This window comes from Ochlerotatus camptorhynchus, unplaced genomic scaffold (genome assembly GCF_037179485.1).
Source record: "Ochlerotatus camptorhynchus isolate MF236.1 unplaced genomic scaffold, CSIRO-AGI_Acam_v1.1 ptg000277l, whole genome shotgun sequence".
NCBI lineage: Eukaryota > Metazoa > Arthropoda > Insecta > Diptera > Culicidae > Ochlerotatus > Ochlerotatus camptorhynchus.
The window spans coordinates 1,897,724-1,921,971 of record NW_027040766.1 but is presented as its reverse complement, the minus strand read 5'-3'; the positions used below and the strand labels follow the sequence as shown (position 1 = coordinate 1,921,971).

The following is a 24,248-nucleotide window of genomic DNA, read 5'->3' as shown; positions in this document are numbered from 1 at the left end:
GGCCCGCAACCTCATTTCTGTTTTATTTTATCGTCAAACAACTATTCGTCGTAGGCACATATTAACCAAAACATAGGTCAATGTTACATACGACACCTAACGTCTATGGGGGTGCATAGTTGCCAGCTATACCAATTTATCGGTATTTATACCGATTTTCAAACTTGAATCCGATATACAGATAAAGTTTCTCACAATACCGAAATTTGAGTTTTAATACCGATGTATTCCGATTTTTTTTTATTAACAATCAAAATGATTACTGCCTAGCCGCACTCAATTGTCAAAGGAAACTATTGTGAGAGACTTTTATGTTTTTAATAATTAAAATTTTTGAGCCCGCTCTAAAAAAATGTCATCTTAAAAAATGTATAATGCTTGATACTCTTTCGACTAATGCTTCCATTTTCTCGCCGTTTTTGGTTACCAAGGAGTCGAGAAACAGCTGATGGTTCATCCTGGTAATTTCTGAAAATCGGGAAATACTTTTATTCAGTGGAAAAATAGGTCCATAAAAACGTTAATTTTTGAACTTCCTGAAATTTATTTAATCTTACCTTTGAAGTTTCTTCCAACTTTCCCTAGGAATTTCCGTCCACCTTACCCTGTAAGTTATTTTCCGATTCCTTCCGAAAAGCTATTTTGAATTCTGTTGGAAGCTTCTTCTGGCTTCGCTCGAAAGGTTCTTCCGTCTATTCCCCGGAACTTCAGGAATGCTTCCAGAGTTTTATTGCGGTTCCATTAGGTCCAGGAAAACTTCAGAAAATTTTCATAAGTTCTGAAGCTTCAGAATAGTTCGGACTTTTGAATAGGTTCCGATAAATTAAAGACAGTTTCATTATCTTCTGTTCAAATTCGAGAACCCGGTAAACTTAGGAAAGCCCAGAGAACTCCAATGAACTTAAGGAAACTGAAATATTTTGGAAACTTCACAAGTCCAAGGAACTTCAATGAAATTTAATGCTTTTCGGGATAGTTCCATTTGTTTCAGGAGAATTCAGATAACTTTAAGGAAGCTCTTAGAACATCAGGGCATATAAATTCAAGGAAATTTCTGAACCCTTAAATGAATTCCGAGACACTCAGGAAATTTACGAAAACTTCAGTAAAGTTCCGAGAGGTCCATTTTTTTTTTTTTTTTTTTTTTCTTTATTTAAGAGATTTTTAGCCTTAGGCTAGTTCATCTCTAGGCCGAGAGGTCCATGAAAATTTTGAAAACGTAAGGGATATTACATGAACATTAGAAAATTGTGAGAACATTTTAAGGGAAGTTCTGTGCTTTTTATCGGCAGTTTCGAAAACTTAAAAAAGGGGGATCAGAGAACTTTAATGCTAATGTTCATTAATTTAAAAAAATTGAAACCGCTAAAGAAGATCCAGGGACTTTTAAAGAAGATAAGAGATTTTTCGATAGTTTCATAATAATCAGGGAAGTCTCGAGTACTTCGAGGATGATCAGAGAACTTCAAAAGAGCCCCATTAACTTTAGGGAAATTGCAATAGCTTCCAAAGAGTTCCAAGGAATTATGGGATATTCCGAAGAGCAATTTAGGAATGTTCCGAAAACTTCAGGGTTTTCAGGGATTTTTTTTTATGAATATCAGGAAAATTTCCTAACGGCGCCGGTGGTGTAGTGGTAAGCGTGATTACCTCTCACCCCAGCAGGCCTGGGTTCAATCCCAGTCGGCGCCGCCGGGATGTTCTGAGGCATAACATCTCTGATCACGCCTTCCTTCGGATGGGAAGTAAAGCCGTTGGTCCCCGGTTCATGAGTTGATGGGTCGATAGGTAGGGTCCAGGTGTGGGAGCTGCCTTCCTGGCACGTCGGTAGCATTGGTGCTCAGCACGGAAAACAAGATCGACGGAAAAAACAAACCAAAGGAAAAAAAAAAGAAAAAGGAAAATTTCTGGATCAATAGAGCATGTGAGGAACTTCAGGGAACATTGTGCTAACATCCCCCAGAAATCTATTTCTTCCAGATGTTTTTCCATCTTCTCCTTGAAGTATCTTTCGACTGTTCCGTAAGCTCTCTAGCGTCCGACTTTTTCCAGAAGTTTCTTCCAATCTACCTTAGGCATTTTTTCCCAGTGTCTCCTGGAAGTTTCTTCCGTCTTCTCCAGGAATTTCAATTAAAGTTCTACCGGATGTATCTATCGTGTTCTCGCAGAAGTTTCTTTCGTCTTCCTCTGGAAGTTTCTCCATGAGTCACTCACAGTTTTTTCCGACTTGTTGGAAGATATTTCCGAGTTTCTCCTGACTTCCCCAAAAATTGGCTACTCCGGGATTAGCTTACGATTTCCAAACTTTTTTTTTTTTTTCCGAAAGTTTTTAAAAAAAATTGCCAGAAGTTGATTAATTTTTGCTCCTTTTTTTTTCACAAATACTGATCAATCAGGCTGCATTTATGGGTCTGCTACGTTTCCTCGAGTGCACTAGCCGGAATCGGGAGCCGACAGTGCATCCAATAATGCAGATAAATAAAGCCGAGCATAACATTGATTTTCAGTACTCATCACAAATATAGAAAACAACTGAAAAATCCCCTTTTCAAATAAATTTTCTATAATGAAAACCCGGTTTTGTGTAGTTTTTATCCAACATTCACTCTTCCTGAATCAGTTAAATTCTACCCAAAACGAAGTCTATGCAATATACTCAAATTTGGATTCTTCGCAAAGAACTCAATTTTGACTGGTTTCACTTAGGTGTCAAGATGAGTACAAAAGACTTAATTTTAAGTTGTTTCGGTTCTCCGTGTAGGCCGAGATTTAGGCTAAGAACCATTTGCCGAGTTAAATTTAACTCGTGGTTAAAAGTGACATTTCGAAAGTTATTCTGTATGTTCGAAAATCCCTGTGCTGTCGATCGACCGGTTTTCGAGAAGCACTCAGCCACATACATAGCCCATACATAAACTTTGAATATCAATTTGTATTGTAAGGGAGAACAGCCCATAATGCACCCCTGGGGTAAAATGCCCACTTATAGAAAAACAGCGATAACTTTTCCTCAGATGCATTTTCCGGGTAACGGTTTGTGATTGTTTTCAACTGGAGGTTTAACAAATAATTCTTGATCATAAAATCATGTATTGACCTACTGATTCCTTAAAAAAATTGCATTTTGTGCAAAACAGGACACAGTTGTTAAAATCATCGACTGTAAATTAAGCTTTTATCATCATGTACCACAAAAAAAAAATTAAAAATTTACGTTTCGTATATTTTTTAGATATTTTACTTGATGAATCATAGTTTAACATTCTATTGAGATTTTGAGACCTTATAATCATTTGAAATACCGCATCCCTTTGCATTATCTACTTGCAGGGGTTATGGTTTGTTTACCATGGGGTGCATTTTACCCCAATGTTGTGGTGCGTTTTGGCCATTGTTGTCGTGCGTCTTGTCCCAATGTTGTGGTGCATATTGCATCATGAATCAGGCGTTTTGCCCCGCTATCATTTTGGAAGCAATTTAAAAAATACATTGAAAGTCATGGAAAATCATCCTTTTGTAGTTCTAAATCACTCGATCTTTGTAGAAAACATGGTAATGAACCAAACGCCATTACTTTCTTCTTGATTTTAGCTTCCATTCGCCAGCCATTGACGATTTTGCTTAAAGGGTGCATTTTGCACCATCCTACCCTATAACGCATTGTGCTACGAAAAAAATAAGAACAGGCGATTCAGGCGAACAGGGCCATGTGTAGATCCATAGGCAGGCATGGAAAATCATTTGCATTCATTTCGTGCATTCATTTACATTCATTTGCCTCTAACTTTTTTTTCAACAGGATTCCGCAAAATAATGTACAGAGCTTTTGTAGGTTTTATTATTAGCTACAACTTTTGTTAACAAGTCAAATGCGTATCTCTTATGCATGACGAACCAGAGTGAACAGAAGCCACTACTGTTTTTCAGTGAATGTATTTTACATTCACTGAAAAACAGTAACAAGTTATGCCCGCTCTAGTTCGTGATGCATAAGAGATACAGATTTGAGTTATGATCAAAAGTTGTAGCTAATAACAAAACCTACAAAAGCTATCTACATTATTTTGCGGAATGCTGTTGATGAAAAAAGTTAGAGGCAAATGAATGTATATGAATGTATGAAATGAATGCAAATGATTTTCCATGCCTGTCCATAGGCCAACATTAGAGCCCCTTTATTAAATGCCCTGTATTCAAAACAAAGCCAAAAATGGTCATGCGACACTTAGTTTTAAGATCCGTAATTACAAAAATCTAGATAGAGCAAGAATTAGGGCGTAACAGCTTTTGTAAACAATGACTTCTCTCGGTGATTTCTAGAAAGTTAAGGCTCGCCCACGCAAATCAACATCATCATGGGATAGAAGAAGACTTTCCCTACCCGATGGTTATGTTGATTTGCGTGGACGTGCCTTGAATTCCTAGAAAACATCGAGAGAAGTCATTGTTTACAAAAGCTGTTTCGCCCTACCCAACAAACAATTTTAGCTGCAGATTAGCTTATACAGCAAAAAATTGGCTTATACAGCTAATTTTTGCCTGTATAAGCTAGTGTGCAGCTAAAATTGTTTGTTGGGTAGCTCTATCTAGAAATGATGATATACTAAAAAAAATGTCATGCGATTTGACAGATATCAAAACGTCATTACCATTTCCACCCACTCGCCATCTGGGAGTCTATCGTCACTTTGATTCTTCAATTGACTTAATATAAACAGTGCTTTTCTTAATTTCGTCAAAAACTTTTATTTCAAAACCAATTCTTCTTACAGACAGCCACAACTTTTCACCACCATATTTTTGTACTTTTTCAAGTTGACGTTCGCATCGTCGATATGGTACAGCACCGAGATCGGAGTCAGCTTCGTTGGCGCACAGCATGGCTTCGGCACACTGGTTGGATGCATCAGATGCACCAGTGTCTGTATCAGCGCATGGTTCGTAGCATTCATGTGCGTATTCAGCGGGAAACTGCACTCCCCATGACAGAAGAACGCTCCGAAACCATCCGGGGCGATTATCCAATCCTGCCAGTTCAGATCGCGAAAACTCACGTACAGGGTGTGGATCTGGCAACTTTTCTCCTTCCGAGTCCATTTCTCCATCAAGGGATTTCTCGGGCGGGATGTCTTCTTGTATGGTTTTCGCCGCGGATTCATATCCGTACTTCGCTTGGAACGGGTCGCGTGAGGTGCTGGTTTGATCAAATCTCGACCCTTGTAGTAGCTAACCAGGAAAGGTTGATAGCGGCCAAATTTATTGGACAGAATCAGACCAACATCTTGAGGTCTTACCTGCTTCAAACGATTCTCAGTGTAAAAGACCTCCACAAAAATTCCTTTGTTGTTTACAGGCTCAATCATCCATCGATCCATCGCGGCGGTTGCATTGATCTCGATCCACCCTTGATAACTGTAAGGTACGGTGTATTCCGCAACGTACCCCAGATTGTGTAAATTTCGCTCTGAGTCATATTGCTTGACTAGTGATATCTTAATTGTAATCCATCTACCATTGGTGATCGTGTTCAAATGATCGATGGTTGAATTCTTGTAGATTCTCAAACTGGCATACAGTAGGGCCGCTCCATCGGTGACTGCTTCACTCGTGTCGAAGAATAACCGTTCGCCGTACCTATGATGTCTCACCTTGGGCATATTCCGATGTCCTTTGTTGAGGAAGGTCATAATTACATCGCTTGCTTCAATCGCTCGTTCATCTGCTATCGTGAAATAGTCAGCACTTCGCTTTGCACGCCTTCCACTGCCTTCGTTGACTTGCTCGGAAAATTTATGATAGATGTTGAGCAGAAATTGCGGTGCCGATTTGCGAAGCGACGGATGAATGTGGGCTTTATTGGGCCGATCAGGTAATCCTAGCAGATCTAGAATCTCGTGTTCAATCTCCTGACGGTCTTGCAAGGTGACTTCCATTTCTCGTACCGTTTGATCCACGCCATTGTCGATGAAGAAGCCGGACGAGGATGCGTGGCAACGGGACAGGTGAAGGATGATGAATACGAACGACGTGCACAGAATCATTGCTAATGGACTGACTGCTGTTGTAAGATTTTGTATGGATTATATGCCGGTTTTCGTTAGGTACATTCTGGTTGGTAGGTACTTATTGGGTAGGATTTTTGAAAGATAAACAAACTTCTAACCATGGAAATCTACCTACGGAGGTTGCTATACGCAGTTCAAAGAACTATAGAAGTAACCAGAAGCCATACTTTTTCTAGTTGGTGTACCGATAAGGCTGGTTTACAGTTAGGAAAATCATCCACGAGATTTTTTTTTCGTTACTGTTCACACACTTCGAAATTATCGCCGACTTCGGTAATTTTTACCAAAATCTGAACAGCTGAACTTTTCGATAAATGCATCAATTCAATTGCTTTTCAGTTACTTTGAATTTAAATCTCTACTAAATGACAAGATTTGATCTTTTTAACAAGGTTGGAGATATTTTGAAATTATTTTTTCAATAGCTTTTAAAATGAAGGTCAAAGTTTTACCGAACGTTCAGCTGTTCTGATTTCGATAAGATTTTCCGAACACGGAAACAAAATCTTAGTGTGCATGTAGGTAACATAATGTTAATATCATTATACTCAATATTCGGCTGCCTTAAATTAAATTTGCATAAAGTAGCGTAGCTGTACATGCATAATATCGAAGACAACATATCAAGAAGACTGGCAACTCTTCAATTTTCTCGTACAACCGCTACGAGACAGATACAATCGCGTCTTCTGCCGCTCAAAGGTAAAAACTTCAAACGAATTTGATAGCAAAGATTACATCCTCTGAAGAAAGGTTTGTGTTTTTGCTAATTTGTTTATGCGTTGCCTCCACCTTCGCTCAAGTACAGCGCTACTGTATCTGTTGCTTGGATTATGGCAAAGTTGCCAGTCTTCTTTATATGATGTCTCCGATAATATTCTATAGATATCTAAAAGTTAAGTTAAGTTTTCTTTATTAGGGAAGCTTACAGCCTGAGGTTGGTTCGCCTCCGCAGATATCTAAAAGAAGACTTAGGTAAAGCTAACCTAACAATTCATAACTTGCTTTCCCGCGAACTTTCCCGTGACCGGCATTAATTCCCGTGACATTGTTTCCAAACTGTAATCCAAATCAGAAAAAATAGCATTTGGCGACAGATAAAAAAAATATTTTTACCCGTGAAATTTCTTTAAAAAATACGAAAAAATGTGTTATTTTTAGATTTTTGATATCTTTTCCTAATAATTCTAGAAAAATCGAAACTCAATTTTTTTTCCGGAGCGGTATGCTTCCCCTTAATAAGATGCGTGGAAAACGTGTTCACAAATGGGCCGCAGGCTCCGGCTTGTTCCCTCAACCCGACAACCGAGCCGACAACAGCTCGGTAGCGCATCAGCGCCACTTTTTTGAGTCCAACTTTCATCAAGTAATCGGAGCTGAGACAAACAAAATTCCTCCACAATTAAATATGTGTCCAACCAGATGAATTTTCCCCTATCCCCCTCACTATTCCTCCAAAATATGGCTCCACCCAGAGCGTAAAATTATTGACTGCCTACCCGCATAAGCGCGAACCATAAATTGACCTTACCGATAATGGTTATAAATTGTTTATAATCCCTGCTAAACTTCAACTGAAATGGTTATGGAACTTTACATGAACGTTTAATGATAAAGTTTTAACCTTAAGTATTATAGTTTTTTGGAAGTGGACCTTACAAATAATGGGTTGTTAAGAACCATTACCATTCAAAATTCTTGTTTTCTCCATACATTTTCGGAAAGAAAACTATACTAAAACCTTTTAACTTATGGTTTGAGAACATTAATGGTAATGGTTATGGTAACCAGTAAGGTCCATGAATGGTTTTGTAACATCGATCAACTTTATGTGGAATATATCGCGAATTGGTTGCCTGTAAATTACTGATTACCAATTCACGATATATTTCACGTAAAGTTGAGCGATAATACAAAACCATTAATGGACCTTACTGACTACCATAACCATAACCATTAATGTTCTCAAACCATAAGTAAAAACGTTCTAATATAGTTCTCTTTCCGAAAATGTATGGAGAAAACAAGAATTTTGAATGGTAATGGTTCTTAACAACCCATTATTTGTAAGGTCCACTTCCAAAAAACTATAATACTTAAGGTTAAAACTTTATCATTAAACGTTCATGTAAAGTTCCATAACCATTTCAGTTGAAGTTTAGCAGGGATTATAAACAATTTATAACCATTATCGGTAAGGTCATGTGATGGTTCGCGTTTATGCGGGTAGGCTGAGTGTGAAAGCACTGCACTATTCAATCCATTGCTCTGTGCAGACCGTTTGTACCAAACGGTAAAGGACGAGGCAATGAAAGAGCCAACAAAAACATTCAGTTACTCACGAGCAGGTGACGCACACCGCATGCCTTCGCTCATAGTCCTCTCCAGGCGGGTTAGTATTGGTGCGATTTGCGTGTGTTAGTGAGATGAAATTTTTTGTTAGCTGTGAGAATTTCTTTGTTGGCTGTAAGAACTGTCATTTTAAAGTGAAAATAAACAACAAAACGAAAACAAACCCTACGCTTGCACAGTAACAGTCAAATTCCCTTTTATGAGTAAAAGTTAACCCATTTTTAATCAAAGTGGCTTTACTCATTTATGACTAAATTATTTTAACAACAATGAGTTTCTGCTAACAGTTGCTAATAGTATAATAGTACGTTCAGACTACAGAGTTATAACATGTTATAGCGCTATCTTGATGGTGGTTTCTGTGTTGCAATTATTTGACAACCGCTATAACATGTTATAACTCTCCAGTCTGAACAAGGCATAACAGTTACTACTTAATTGACATAATAAATTACTCATTAATTAGTAGTGCCACTTTTATTAACAATAGGTTAACTTTTACTCATAAATGGGTGTTTGATTATTAACGTGTATATGGCAGCATACGCTAGTGTGTGTAAAATTATATTGAGGTATGAAAATTTCGAGCATCTGAACACCCTTCTTTTCGCGATTATAGCCATATTTACGGAGATAAATCGATTTAAAGGTTTGGAAGGTCCACCAGCTGACAAATAAAATATTTTGGGATATAATATACTGGGAAATTGAGGTATGAAAATTTCGAGCATCTGAACACCCCTCTTTTCGCGATTAGAGCCATATTTACGGAGATAAATCGATTTAAGGGTTTGGAAGGTCCACCAGCTGACAAATAAAAGATTTTGGGATATAACATACTGGGAAATTGAGGTATGAAAATTTCGAGCATCTGAACACCCCTCTTTTCGCGATTAGAGCCATATTTACGAAGATAAATCGATTTAAGGGTTTGGAAGGTCCACCAGCTGACAAATAAAAGATTTTGGGATAAAACATACTGGGAAAATGAGGTATGAAAATTTCGAGCATCTGAACACCCCTCTTTTCGCGATTAGAGCCATATTTACGGAGATAAATCGATTTAAAGGTTTGGAAGGTCCACCAGCTGACAAATAAAAGATTTTGGGATATAACATACTGGGAAAATGAGGTATGAAAATTTCGAGCATCTGAACACCCCTCTTTTCGCGATTAGAGCCATATTTACGGAGATAAATCGATTTAAGGGTTTGGAAGGTCCACCAGCTGACAAATAAAAGATTTTGGGATATAACATACTGGGAAATTGAGGTATGAAAATATCGAGCATCTGAACACCTCTCTTTTCCGATTAGAGCCATATTTACGGAGATAAATCGATTTAAGGGTTTGGAAGGTCCACCAGCTGACAAATAAAAGATTTTGGGATATAACATACTGGGAAAATGAGGTATGAAAATTTCGAGCATCTGAACACCCCTCTTTTCGCGATTAGAGCCATATTTACGGAGATAAATCGATTTAAAGGTTTGGAAGGTCCACCAGCTGACAAATAAAAGATTTTGGGATATAACATACTGGGAAAATGAGGTATGAAAATTTCGAGCATCTGAACACCCCTCTTTTCGCGATTAGAGCCATATTTACGGAGATAAATCGATTTAAAGGTTTGGAAGGACCACCAGCCGACAAATAAAAGATTTTGGGTTATAACATACTGGAAAATTGAGGTATGAAAATTTCGAGCATCTGAACACCTCTCTTTTCCGATTAGAGCCATATTTACGGAGATAAATCGATTTAAAGGTTTGGAAGGTCCACCAGCCGACAAATAAAAGATTTTGGAATATTATATACTAAGAAATCGAGGTATGAAAATTTCGAGCATCTGAACACCCCTCTTTTCGCGATTAGAGCCATATTTACGGAGATTAATCGATTTAAGGGTTTGGAAGGTCCACCAGCTGACAAATAAAAGTTTTTGGGATATAACATACTGGGAAATTGAGGTATGAAAATTTCGAGCATCTGAACACCCCTCTTTTCGCGATTAGAGCCATATTTACGAAGATAAATCGATTTAAGGGTTTGGAAGGTCCACCAGCTGACAAATAAAAGATTTTGGGATAAAACATACTGGGAAAATGAGGTATGAAAATTTCGAGCATCTGAACACCCCTCTTTTCGCGATTAGAGCCATATTTACGGAGATAAATCGATTTAAGGGTTTGGAAGGTCCACCAGCTGACAAATAAAAGATTTTGGGATATAACATACTGGGAAAATGAGGTATGAAAATTTCGAGCATCTGAACACCCCTCTTTTCGCGATTAGAGCCATATTTACGGAGATAAATCGATTTAAAGGTTTGGAAGGTCCACCAGCTGACAAATAAAAGATTTTGGGATATTATATACTAAGAAATCTAGGTATGAAAATTTCGAGCATCTGAACACCCCTCTTTTCGCGATTAGAGCCATATTTACGGAGATAAATCGATTTAAAGGTTTGGAAGGTCCACCAGCCGACAAATAAAAGATTTTGGGATATAACATACTGGGAAATTGAGGTATGAAAATTTCGAGCATCTGAACACCCCTCTTTTCGCGATTAGAGCCATATTTACGGAGATAAATCGATTTAAAGGTTTGTAAGGTCCACCAGCCGACAAATAAAAGATTTTGGGATATAACACACAGGGAAATTGAGGTATGAAAATTTTGAGCATCTGAACACCCCTCTTTTCGCGATTAGAGCCATATTTACGGAGATAAATCGATTTAAAGGTTTGGAAGATCCACCAGCCGACAAATAAAAGATGTTGGGATATAACATACTGGGAAATTGAGGTATGAAAATTTCGAGCATCTGAACACCCCTCTTTTCGCGATTAGAACCATATTTACGGAGATAAATCGATTTAAAGGTTTGGAAGGTCCACCAGCCGACAAATAAAAGATTTTGGGATATAACATACTGGGAAATTGAGGTATGAAAATTTCGAGCATCTGAACACCCGCGATTAGAGCCATATTTACGGAGATTAATCGATTTAAAGGTTTGAAATGTCCACCAGCTGACAAATAAAAGTTTTTGGGATATTATATACTAAGAAATCTAGGTATGAAAATTTCGAGCATCTGAACACCCCTCTTTTCGCGATTAGAGCCATATTTACGGAGATAAATCGATTTAAAGGTTTGGAAGGTCCACCAGCCGACAAATAAAAGATTTTGGGATAATACATACTGGGAAATTGAGGTATGAAAATTTCGAGCATCTGAACACCCCTCTTTTCGCGATTAGAGCCATATTTACGGAGATAAATCGATTTAAAGGTTTGGAAGGTCCACCAGCTGACAAATAAAAGTTTTTGGGATATTATATACTAAGAAATCTAGGTATGAAAATTTCGAGCATCTGAACACCCCTCTTTTCGCGATTAGAGCCATATTTACGGAGATAAATCGATTTAAAGGTTTGGAAGGTCCACCAGCCGACAAATAAAAGATTTTGGGATATAACATACTGGGAAATTGAGGTATGAAAATTTCGAGCATCTGAACACCCCTCTTTTCGCGATTAGAGCCATATTTACGGAGATAAATCGATTTAAAGGTTTGTAAGGTCCACCAGCCGACAAATAAAAGATTTTGGGATATAACACACAGGGAAATTGAGGTATGAAAATTTTGAGCATCTGAACACCCCTCTTTTCGCGATTAGAGCCATATTTACGGAGATAAATCGATTTAAAGGTTTGGAAGATCCACCAGCCGACAAATAAAAGATGTTGGGATATAACATACTGGGAAATTGAGGTATGAAAATTTCGAGCATCTGAACACCCCTCTTTTCGCGATTAGAACCATATTTACGGAGATAAATCGATTTAAAGGTTTGGAAGGTCCACCAGCTGACAAATAAAAGTTTTTGGGATATTATATACTAGGAAATCTAGGTATGAAAATTTCGAGCATCTGAACACCCCTCTTTTCGCGATTAGAGCCATATTTACGGAGATAAATCGATTTAAAGGTTTGTAAGGTCCACCAGCCGACAAATAAAAGATTTTGGGATATAACACACAGGGAAATTGAGGTATGAAAATTTTGAGCATCTGAACACCCCTCTTTTCGCGATTAGAGCCATATTTACGGAGATAAATCGATTTAAGGGATTGGAAGGTCCACCAGCTGACAAGTAAAAGATTTTGGGATATAACATACTGGGAAATCGAGGTATGAAAATTTCGCGCATCTAAACACCCCTCTTTTCGCGATTAGAGCCATATTTACGGAGATAAATCGATTTAAGGGTTTGGAAGGTCCACCAGCCGACAAATAAAAGTTTTTGGGATATTATATACTAAGAAATCGAGGTATGAAAATTTCGAGCATCTGAACACCCCTCTTTTCGCGATTAGAGCCATATTTACGGAGATTAATCGATTTAAAGGTTTGGAAGGTCCACCAGCTGACAAATAAAAGTTTTTGGGATATTATATACTAAGAAATCTAGGTATGAAAATTTCGAACATCTGAACACCCCTCTTTTCGCGATTAGAGCCATATTTACGGAGATAAATCGATTTAAAGGTTTGGACGGGTTGATCGACTGGACAGGTGTCTACGCTATCTTTGTCGACATGGCTGGATTGTCAGGGTGCCTTCCATTCATTTTGGCTAAAAAAATGTTTTATGAAATTATGGAATAATAAGATATTATAATAATATTTTGTTTGTATAAGCAACAAGAAAATATTGTGGAGTTTATGTTTGACACATTATATCAGCCAATGTTGCTGCATGAGGGTCGCAATAAGCGATTTTGTCATTTATCTCACCCACTCTTCGCTCTTCACTCTTTGCGAAGAGGCGATCAGAAAATCGCTCATTGTGGCTCTGTCAAAGCTAAATTTGCAGTCATAGTCAAAATGAATGGAAGGCACCCTGATTGTATGACAGGAATTGAAGGATGGAATTCATCTGACAGACAGGGTGGCCAGACCTACCGATTCACAGACGAAAGGTTCAAAACTACCGATTTTTCACTTTTCCTACCGAGAATCACAGATTTTTAGATTATAATTAGAAACATTGATTTCGACACGTTTAAAGCAGAAAAACTGAAGGACAGTGTAGTGTTCTGGAGTAGAGTTATCCCCCCCGCTCACAAAAGTTTCAAGTATCAGAAAAGCCTTCTTAACCCGCATAAGCGAGAACCATAAATTGACCTTACCTAAAATGGTTATAAATTGTTTATAATCCCTGCTAAACTTCAACTGAAATGGTTATGGAACTTTACATGAACGTTTAATGATAAAGTTTTAACCTTAAGTATTATAGTTTTTTGGAAGTGGACCTTACAAATAATGGGTTGTTAAGAACCATTACCATTCAAAATTCTTGTTTTCTCCATACATTTTCGCAAAGAAAACTATACTAAAACCTTTTAACTTATGGTTTGAGAACATTAATGGTAATGGTTATGGTAAGCAGTAAGGTCCATGAATGGTTTTGTAACATCGATCAACTTTATGTGGAATATATCGCGAATTGGTTGCCTGCAAATTACTGATTACCAATTCACGATATATTTCACGTAAAGTTGAGCGATAATACAAAACCATTAATGGACCTTACTGACTACCATAACCATAACCATTAATGTTCTCAAACCATAAGTAAAAACGTTCTAATATAGTTCTCTTTCCGATAATGTATGGAGAAAACAAGAATTTGGAATGGTAATGGTTCTTAACAACCCATTATTTGTAAGGTCCGCTTCCAAAAAACCATAATACATAAGGTTAAAACTTTATCACACAAACGTTCATGTAAAGTTCCATAACCATTTCAGTTGAAGTTTAGCAGGGATTATAAACAATTTATAACCATTATCGGTAAGGTCATGTGATGGTTCGCGTTTATGCGGGAAGTCGACCTACCGATAACTACCGATAAAAGTTTTGAGAAGCTTCCGATAATGAAAAAAATAATCTGGCCACTCTGGCTCGACTGCAATCTGCCACGGGGATTTTTTATGACAAGTCATCAGGTGTTTTTCGAAAACAGTGAAAATAGCATTGAACTCTTGCAATCGCTTGGAAAATTTTACAAAATTTGATTTAATCTTATAATATGACGGAAAATAAAACCGAACCCAGCTTGAGCCAATACTTCGCTAACGATCCTCCTAGTTTTTTCGATCATCTCGCGGGTAAAAATGGTAAGAACGCTTCAACTTGATATGCACTGATTGTACACCTCATAAATCCCTTCTCTATTTAGCCAAAAACGCATCTCAGATCCCGAACGCGTACGCTTCCTACGACTTCCTGCAGTCATCGTCTTCGATTGATCTGAAATCCAACATTCCAGACAGCGTTCGGGATTTATGGGAGCTCCCGGTGGTAGAACAGGGAGTTGCGCCATCGCTTACCATGCCCGGAGTCAGTGTAGCTACCGATTTGAACGATCCGGTCCATGAAGCCGTAAGTGTTTTGGTAGACATAGTTGAGGCTCAGCATAGGAAAATTCTATCCCCGAACGATGTCACCCAGGATGAACGAGGCTTGAGGGAACTGATCGAACACGGATGCTTCCGTTCGGCGGTCAATTTGACGGCTCGATTGCTGACTATCAAACAGCAGGGTTTTGGCCGAGCTGGTTATATGGTGAAACATTCGCCAAATTCGTTGCAGTTGTGGTTCACTCGATTGGCACTGTTGGTAAAGCTGGGGCAGTTCGAAATTGCCCGGATTGAAGCTGAACCATTCGGATCGCTAAACAAACCTGACGTATTCTACGAATTTCATCATCCGGACATGCATACCGACAAGAAAGGTTCGATGGCTTCGTTTTCTTTTAGGTTGCTACTGGCAGAATTGCCCATCTACATGGGAGCTCCCAGGGTGGCCTTGGATCGACTAACGGAAATGTTGGCCATTACCAATCAAATCAAAAGCTACTTTGAACGACTGCCAGCGAGCGGTGCCAGCAAAGAAGCTATGCAGTTTTGGCATTTACGCGAAAAGCGTATCCTACATTCCATCGTAAACTGCTCGCTTTTGGTGAAGGATTTTGGTTTAACCGATCAACTGATTCGGCAGTTGGTAGAAGATCCAACGACCACGATCGACGAGAAGCGTGCACTTCTATCCGCTTGGGGAAGGATTCGATTGCAGTGCGGTGATATCTATGGTGCGGAGAAGAAATTTTCCGAAGCGAAGCGATTGAAAGGAGGCGATCAGGCGAATCAAGGGGATGTTCGAGATTTGGTGGACCGTGGTTTGCTGGCGGTGGCGCAAAATGATTTTCAAAGCGCTTTCGGCTTGTTTCAGAAGGCATCCGGATTGGATGCCAGCGATACCATGCTATATAACAACATGGGTGTGTGCTTGCTGTATTCGGGTAAGTTGAAGGAAGCGATCAAATTGTTTGAGGGAGCAGTCCAGAGGAACCCCAAACTGGCTCTGAACGAGTCGCTGTTGGTTAATCTTTCTACGTTGTACGAGCTGGAGTCGAACAACGCCAAGGATAAGAAGATTGAACTGCTCAAGTTGGTCAACAAACATCGGTCGGATTTAAGCGTGGGGCTGGATGTTTGCTTGAAGCTGCAAACTATTGCGTAAAGTAAGAATTTCGGAACATTTGACTCGTAAAAGACAGATAAGATAGATTTAATAGGATACTGATTAACTTAATATAATGTATTATGTAATTGTATGTGATGAATATAAAAAATATGTGATTTAAACAGATTTAAAGCGTCGGTGGAATTGGAAGAAGGGCATAATTTTACCCCAATATCCTTAATATTCCGGAAAGATTTCTTAGCTGCGAGCAATTTATTGGTTCACTTATACTAGTCCAATACTATAAATATCTAAGAGGATAAATATTCAGTCCATGGTGATTTCAGATGGTGATTTTTGCTAATGTAATCACACTTATATACAATAGTTCCAGAGTACCAAAATTGATGAAATTTTGGATGTCAGTACCATTTTTAATGCAGATTTCGAATATGCATTTTCCTCAATACCCTTAAATAATCCAATTTCTTTAGGAGTATTGAGGTTAATGCATAATCGTAATTTACGTACAATAAAAATGCAACCGAAATCCAAATTTTCATCACTTTTGGGGCACTGGAACTGCTGGACCTATTTTAAATAAGTGCAATTACATTAGCAAAAATCACAATCTTAGCGCCCCTCGGTGGGACTTTGTATGGGAGTGAGCTGTCAGATTGTTAGTTTAGTGTCAAAGAGTGAAGTTATTATTATCTTCGAGGCTGTCTCATGGAATGATTTATACCCCCTCACGGTAAGAAAAAAGTTGGAGGGTGGTGTACAAGACACGACCGCATTGTTGACGTAGGACTACGAAATTTTTGTTCGATTTTCTAGTCTGTACTCTGTATTATTTAACGGTTCGGGCGTTTTCGAAGATGTCGCGCAGCAGGAGAATGCATACGATGAGGGTTTCTCAGTTTATGAAAGTTAAACGGAATAAATTTAACCCACCGATAAGACTACAAATAGAACATAATTTATTTCCCTAACAAATTATTTTATTTTTGTATCATCAATATACATCAATTTAGTGACAAATTGAATGGGTGAATCATGAGTTATTCTATATAAATTCTATTCTAACTCTTTTCTGAATTGAACTTGGTGGCCCTGAAAAGGGCCGTTTTGATACGTTGGTAATAAGTTTTAACCTCCGAAACCGTAAAGAGTGCGTGCGTCCGTCGATTCAGAGCGTAGACGACAGCCATGGCCGTGACGGTTTTGCTCTAGGCGTGTTCAGTGTAGGTGACGGCATCACGGATCATATTTTCTAGGAACACCTTCAGCACACCTCGGGTTCCCTCGTAGATCAGACCGGAGACACGCTTGACACCACCACGTCGAGCCAGAAGACGGATGGCAGGCCCTGGATGTTGTCACGCACAACTTCCGATGACGCTTGGCGCCTTCTTTTCCAAGACTTTTGCCTCCCTTGCCACGACCAGTCATTGATGCATGATGTTTGTCGTTGAACGGATGAATCGAAACTAAGTCTAAAGCGACTTACTGACTTAAAATGATCTTTATTTCTTGTGTTTGTGTGGTTTACATTTATCAATTTTTCAAGTGACTCAAATGCGTCTTTTCAACTTTAGTTCATTTGAGATTTTAATTATTATTTACAGTTACTAGTCCTATCAGGCCTATTTTAAAGTATGACCACCTTGGTGGGATTGATGCCAGCGTAGTTCGATGTGCGGTAACAAAGGTGAGGAGAAAGGAAACTAACGTGGACTCTTTCATTCTGACGAAGTTCTTATGCAACAGCAGACGTGACGTCACGTCTGTTGCTGCGTAAGAAGACGCGAGAACGAAAGAGTCCACTAGTTTCCTTTCTCCTCACCTCTTATACCGCACATCGAGCGTACACAGAAATTCAAAACAACCCAAAATTAAGTTCTTTTCACTCATCTCCATGTTCCGTACGATAAGCCAAATTTGGGTAAACCGGCTCAAAGTAGTTTGCATTTAAGCTCGGCAAAAAAAATTACCCATCGCTAAGTTATTTTTAATTTTTTCTACCCAAAATTAAGTTCAATTAACTCAAATTTGGGTATATCGCATATTACTCAATTTTGGCTTCTTGTACGGAACTAGACGGTTGAGTCGAATCTAGACAACCAGTTCTGCCGGTACCATATTTCCTCGCTTCCCATTGGCTATATACAGTGATGGTGATGCAGTTTTTTTCGATATTGGGAAATTGCCGTAAAGGTCTTCGCAGATGTCGCCACTGCATGATAATGATAATGTTCACAGCTCAGTTCACAGGCTACATAGCAAATTCATGAAAATGAGCATTTATTAAAATATGAATATTTTGTATTAAAATCCAACTGGAATACTCAAAGATTCAAAGAAGTCTGATTGGAATGAAGTTTTCCTAACACCATTCGAAAGATGTATTGAATGGATGTTTTGTAGGTCTGATGAAAATTATGAATTAATGCTCATTTTCATGAATTTGCTATGTAGCCTGTCACATTATCATTATCATGCAGTGGCAACATCTGTGTAGAGCTTTTACGGCAATTTCCGAGGGGGACGAAAGTAATCCATTCTGCATTTAATTTAACAGATTTCAAATAAATTTGCTGAATAATTACGATAAACACCGGATAAATTCGATCCGTAATGATTAATAACACGTGTCTTCAGATGTCATCCGATTTCATCCACTATTAATCGATAATATTGGATATATCGGATAATTCTGCTCGTTACTGCTGATGTTATGTTTAGTGTGTATCGCAGTGTTACCTGTCAACGGGGAAAACCGGAAACTGCTTGTCATCTCGCTTGTGATTCAAATTCAAAAATGGAAATCAATATTAGCAATTTTTGGAAAGAGGTTTCCAAAATTACGGGGCCAATTCCAATAAGTGTTCGGGCGGCGCTGGAAGGAACAAAATATCTCCATGGAGGGTTGGCATCCATTGATGACCGAACCATAGATGCCATTGAAGCTGATGTTCGCCGGATGCTGGAGATACTGGGAAAATCTGTTGAGGAGGTGAAGGAAATGTTCGGTAATATACCCGGAGATATTCGTGAATTTCGTTTCGTGACCGGTGAAAGAAGTGCAATGAAACTTGTGGCAGACTGTATCAAACAACATGGAATAAAGCGGTTTTGTAAAAGGTTGTCCGGACAACAAACTCTGAACGTGACTGCAGCACAAGATGCCTCACGATCTGTCCACAATAAGATTTTGGACTACTACAAAAAAAGGTTTTATCATTATTGAAATCTTAGCTTTCCTGTTATTTTACGACCCCATTCTATTACAGAGACGACACAAGTATTGATTTGTTTACAAAACTGGCTAAGTTATCGCTAAACATTCAGCAGGATAACTGTGGTATCAAAGCATGTATCCAATGTCCATTTTGTGGTAACATCGTCACGATACGGCCTGAAAAATCAGGAACTTGGAAAATATCCAACTTTTCAGCTCACGTTAAGGCCAAACATTCAACTGCAGATCACATTACGAGTACAAAACCTGGGAACAACTCGGAGCGCAAACAAAACGACTTCGTCTAGACACCAGCGCAAATGTTACGCCTCACCAATTTGACCAGGATGTAGTCACACCAAGCTGTAGCCGGACTATTAAAAACAGTTTTGCAACAGCTGAGCTCACGATCGAGAACATTGACGAGTACCCTTGCGAGTACCTGGAGGTCAGCAAATGCGGTGAGAAACCAGAGCCGGATGATCTAAATACCGATGTGAAGCTAAACGACGGTGAGGAGCTGGAAAACGATGAGATAGATGTATCCAATGAGGAAGTAGATGCCATTGCAGAGCTAGACGCTGATAAGCAGATAGAATCCGATCCGGTAAGCAGTGCTGGTGAAGAACTGGAATCCGATGAGGAGCTAGTGAGCAATGAGAATCTAGAGGCCGACAATGAAGTAAAAAGCGCTGAGGACCAAATGGTAGAGCAGAATCAGAAAGCCGACGATGATGCTGGTGAGGAAGTAGAGTCCGATGAAGATGCGGAACGCAGTTCCGGTGGAGAACTATCGTTTGAAGAGGACCAACAGGATCGAAAATCCGATGAAGATGACCCTTTAAACTAGATAGATACTGCGATTTGGCCAGTCGCAGTATCGAGGATAAACAGGCTCATACGGGAAGCATACTGAACCTGCTAACCGCTTGCGAAGCGCGATTGGCTGGTATACATCCAAGAGGTAGACGTTATACTGATAAGGAGCTTGATTATTTCACGTACAAATATGTACAGTGTGGCAAATCGGCTTACGAATTTGAACACGCAAATTCCGTGTCGCCGGATATTAGAACATGTCAGCAACATTTGAAAAAAATGAGCAGAAATGTAAAACCAGATTGTCTGAGACTGCCGGAATTCTCTCGATATCTTGAGCTCAACGATTTTCCAAGGGTATTCGTATTGAGTGAAGATGCAACCCGTATCTCTGGTGGGGTTAGCTATAACTCTATCAAAGATGAAATATATGGTCTAGTTCCACCTGTCGATACCAACGGAATGCCCATCAGGAATTTTTTTGTTGCTTCCTCCCCAGCACAGGTTAAAGAATTCCTTCAACGGTATCCAGTTGGTCGGAACCTTTATGTTACCATGGCCCAACCGTTAAAATCAGGTTCTGAGGCATTCTGCCTGATGTTCACTTGTTCGGACAATAGATTCACCACAAAAGATGTTCTCAGAAGATGGAAACACACTGAAGAGGAGTGTAAAAAGCTTGGAATACTAATGATATGCAGAGCATCTGATGGTGATCCACGATTGGTTCAGGCCATGATGAATCGCATGAGAATTCCAATCAAAGACGAGAATCGAATCGGTGAATGGTTTTTTGCTGACTGTTCTACGGACAACATTTGTATCCAGGACACAACCCATCTTGTTAATAAGTTTCGGGTACGGCTGATGAAACAAGACCGTCATATAATAATAGGTATTTAAAAAAATAAAACTTACTGATAATATCACATCAATTTTACGCTAAACACTTTACAGGAAACCATACTATATCGAGTGTTCACCTTCAGCAGCTGATACTTTTGCCTAGAGATCAACATGGACTTTTTCCGTCTGATCTTAGCATGCAGGATAAAATGCGTTTCCGCCCGGTTGAAAAAATGACGGAAGGGCGAGTTATTGATGCGTTAAACAGTAATTTTCCGGAAGCTGAAGGCACTGCAATATATCTCCAATTGATGTCCAAAATCATGACTTCATTTATGGATCCGAACCTGAACGCTTCAGAAAGAGTTTATAGAATTTGGTTAGTATGATTCATTATAGCTTCATAAACATTGAAATAAACGCATAAAGGCTTGATTATGATGCACTGTTTAATATTTTTTTACAGGTATGCCCTTTTCTTCGTAAGAGCTAAGCGTAGTTGGTGCGTTTTAAAATATAAAACAATCAAAAACTGCATTACAACTAACTGCTACTGGAGCCTGGAAATAAACGCTCACGCTTTGGTCAACTTTCTCAGACTTTGTCGCGAAAAGGGGTACGAATTTAATATAACTCTTTTGCAAAGCCAGACATGTGAAAGCTTCTTTAGATTAGCACGATCCTTCACTACAACAGAATCTACGGTTGTAAATTTTACCATGCAATCCTTTGAAGCGCGATTGAATAGGATCGAAGCGAAATCTCACTTTATACATAGCAGAAAAGATGAGTTTTGCTTTCCTCGCCAAAAGTTATCCGATACGCCACAATCACAGCTGCCGTCAGATTCGGATATTGTATCCACAATTTCAAAAGCTAAGCTCGAAGTACACTACCAGCTGGAAAAGTTAGGATTGGAACCGAAAGACATGTCGGTCGAAGCATGCGTATTCATCAGAAAACCTAAAGCAAAACTTGACCCCGCTTGCGGAGAATTTGCGTATATTTCTGTACCGGAGGAATCTTTTGAAAGTGACGAAGAGATCCATAATGCAACCGACTTATTTGGAAACGTTGGCGCTGAACTTAACATAAAAGATTCATCAGCTTTCAACTCACGAAATACGTTTCAAATTCGAAATCGCAACGGAAGCATTGTGCGTGTGAAAAAATCTACATTCCTTTGGATGCTGATGTCGGAAACGGAAAGGTGTTCCTCGGACAGAATTTACATATTTCAAGGACCAGCGCACAGAATTACATAATTACAAACGTTATTTTTCAGTAATAAAATCAAACACTATTCACACAAAATTTATGCATCATAAGGCTTTTGAGTGGGGAGGGAGTGGGTTTGGAAACTGTGACGAGTATACAGATAAAATTTAAGGCCCATACAAAAAAACTTGACAAAGGGGGAGGGGGGTTGAAAATGGGCCAAATTTGCGTTACGTAACTAATAGACCTTCCCTTACAGTTTTTTGCATTAAAATGCTCTTTTTTAAATAAATTATGGTTTCTTACAAATTCAAAGTTATAAAGGCCAGTTATCTACACCGATTCTTTATTTTATCTTTTGTTCCCATTATCGTACATCTGTACATCCCGTAATCGTCCGCCTCCTTCCACGAAGATTCCTCCTTCCACGAAGATTCCTCCTTCACATGGCCATGGCCCATACCGGCAGTATCCCCCATCAGGACTCGATCGATAAACTTGGCATAGATCCGATAGGGCTGCAGCGGTTCCAACTTCGTCGCCAACACGGACCTGTCGTATCGCAGGAGATCGACATTCATGTTGAAGTACACCCCGTCGAACTTACACAGGAACAGGTTTTCCATCTCCCGCCGCTGGCCAGCCAATTCCGCGTTGAAGTAGATCATCGAGTAAAAGTTGAGGTTTTTCGACATCGAGCGTGTACAGTTGCTCCGGCAGAGGGACCTTCACTGCCAGTGGGGGTGTAATCAGTGTGACGGCAATAATGGTCGTCCTTAGCGGTGATCACTTTCGGTGCCATCAGTACCTTAAACACATTGCCGAGATTCTCGATCGTTTCCATGACCTTTTCAATTACCAGTTTCAGGCCTTTCAGCCCGTTGGCTTTCTCCGGCGTTGAGGTTGTCATGGCTAAAACGATATTTCTGATAACTACTGCATTATTTAATACTGTTGAGTGATAAATTTACCATACAAAGGTGGAGCAATCAAATCAATCTTGATCCAAAGGTTCCTCCGTCGAGAGATCTAGGCCAGCCCGCAGCGCAGCCTTGACTGCATCGATACCCTCGTAACCGTAGCAAGCAAATCCAATATTTGCTCGGATCTTAACCACTTGCTAGGTAAGCTTCCGCTTGATGTTACTCAACAGAATTTCTTTCACTTCCCGTTCCAGCCGCATTCGTCCGAGATGGCTCACTGCAATATATTAGATAATTACAATCTAAATCCATAATCCATAAGCAAAATCTACTTACATGACACACTGTTTGAACACATCATACGCAACGGCCTTGCTCTTGAGCTTCTCCTCGAAGCGCCAGGCGGTCTTTTCATACAGTTCCTCCAACTGCTCGTTAAAGAACTTCATATCAACCAAATGCCGGAGGATCGAATTCACTGCCTTTTTCCTTGGAAAATCGCTCCGTACATGTTTCCACATCTTCCGGCGAAACTCGTCCCTTGAACAGATCGATGTATCCCTTGAATTAGTCCACACGGATTATGACCACTGGTTCGGTTTTACCGATAAATCTGCGGAACAATTCTGACAACAAACGAATGTTGCAATACAATGTTTTGCTAATTTGAGGCAAAAATGTCACGTCACCTTTCATTAGGTCCTATCTACATTGATCGATTTTATCATCGACTCTCTCTTTGAATCACCATGGCTGCGCAAACAAATTTTGCGCTATTTTTGTCACATAGTTGGATAAAATAAGGTACTAGCTAGTACCCAGAATGTCAAACATAACAGATAATGTTGTTGCTACTGAGCTATTAACGAAAGAGAAAGTCAATGAAGAGATTCGATCAATGTAGATAGAACTTAATGAAAAGTGACGCGAGAAATCTCTTCTGTCAAAACAGCTGTCACCGTAATCTGTCACATGAAAATTAGAGATGTGACCCGATATGTCGATAAAAACGATATTTTTATTTTTTAGAGATTTAAGCTCGATAATATATCGGATAAAATGGATTTGGCTGAATATTAATGAAATCATTAAACTGAAGAGATTTTCTTGCTAAAATTGAATAAATCTGGGACTTTCGCCCCCCTCGGCAATTTCTCAATATCGACAAAGCTTGCTGGAAGGCGTGCTGAAGGTGTTCCTAGAAAATATGATCTGTAATGCCGTCACCTACACTGAACACACCA

General features: G+C 39.2%; 2 protein-coding genes and 1 pseudogene across 2 annotated transcripts; 1 reads left to right on the top strand and 2 right to left on the bottom strand.

Annotated features, from left to right (window-relative positions):
* Positions 1 to 4,766: 4,766 nt before the first annotated feature.
* gbb (glass bottom boat) lies at positions 4,767 to 6,045 on the bottom strand. Its single transcript, XM_065228016.1, has one exon. The coding sequence runs from the start codon at positions 6,039 to 6,041 to the stop codon at positions 4,767 to 4,769; it is 1,275 nt and encodes a 424-aa protein (XP_065084088.1). The 5' UTR covers positions 6,042 to 6,045.
* An 8,415-nt stretch (positions 6,046 to 14,460) lies between these two features.
* Positions 14,461 to 16,086, top strand: LOC135706405 (trafficking protein particle complex subunit 12). The gene is made up of 2 exons (XM_065228015.1): positions 14,461 to 14,609; positions 14,672 to 16,086. The coding sequence occupies exons 1-2, from the start codon at positions 14,522 to 14,524 to the stop codon at positions 16,012 to 16,014; spliced, it is 1,431 nt and encodes a 476-aa protein (XP_065084087.1). The 5' UTR covers positions 14,461 to 14,521; the 3' UTR covers positions 16,015 to 16,086.
* Positions 16,087 to 22,410: 6,324 nt separating this feature from the next.
* LOC135706358 (eukaryotic translation initiation factor 2 subunit 1-like) lies at positions 22,411 to 23,700 on the bottom strand (annotated as a pseudogene).
* Between the last annotated feature and the right edge of the window lie 548 nt (positions 23,701 to 24,248).

What these genes read in the sequence shown, in the direction of transcription:
- gbb (XM_065228016.1), bottom strand. Translation starts at nt 6,041, where the DNA reads ATGATTCTGTGCACGTCGTTCGTATTCATCATCCTTCACCTGTCCCGT.
- LOC135706405 (XM_065228015.1), top strand. Translation starts at nt 14,522, where the DNA reads ATGACGGAAAATAAAACCGAACCCAGCTTGAGCCAATACTTCGCTAAC. An exon ending in TCATCTCGCGGGTAAAAATG is followed by an intron (nt 14,610 to 14,671) that starts GTAAGAACGCTT and finishes TTCTCTATTTAG; the next exon opens with CCAAAAACGCATCTCAGATC.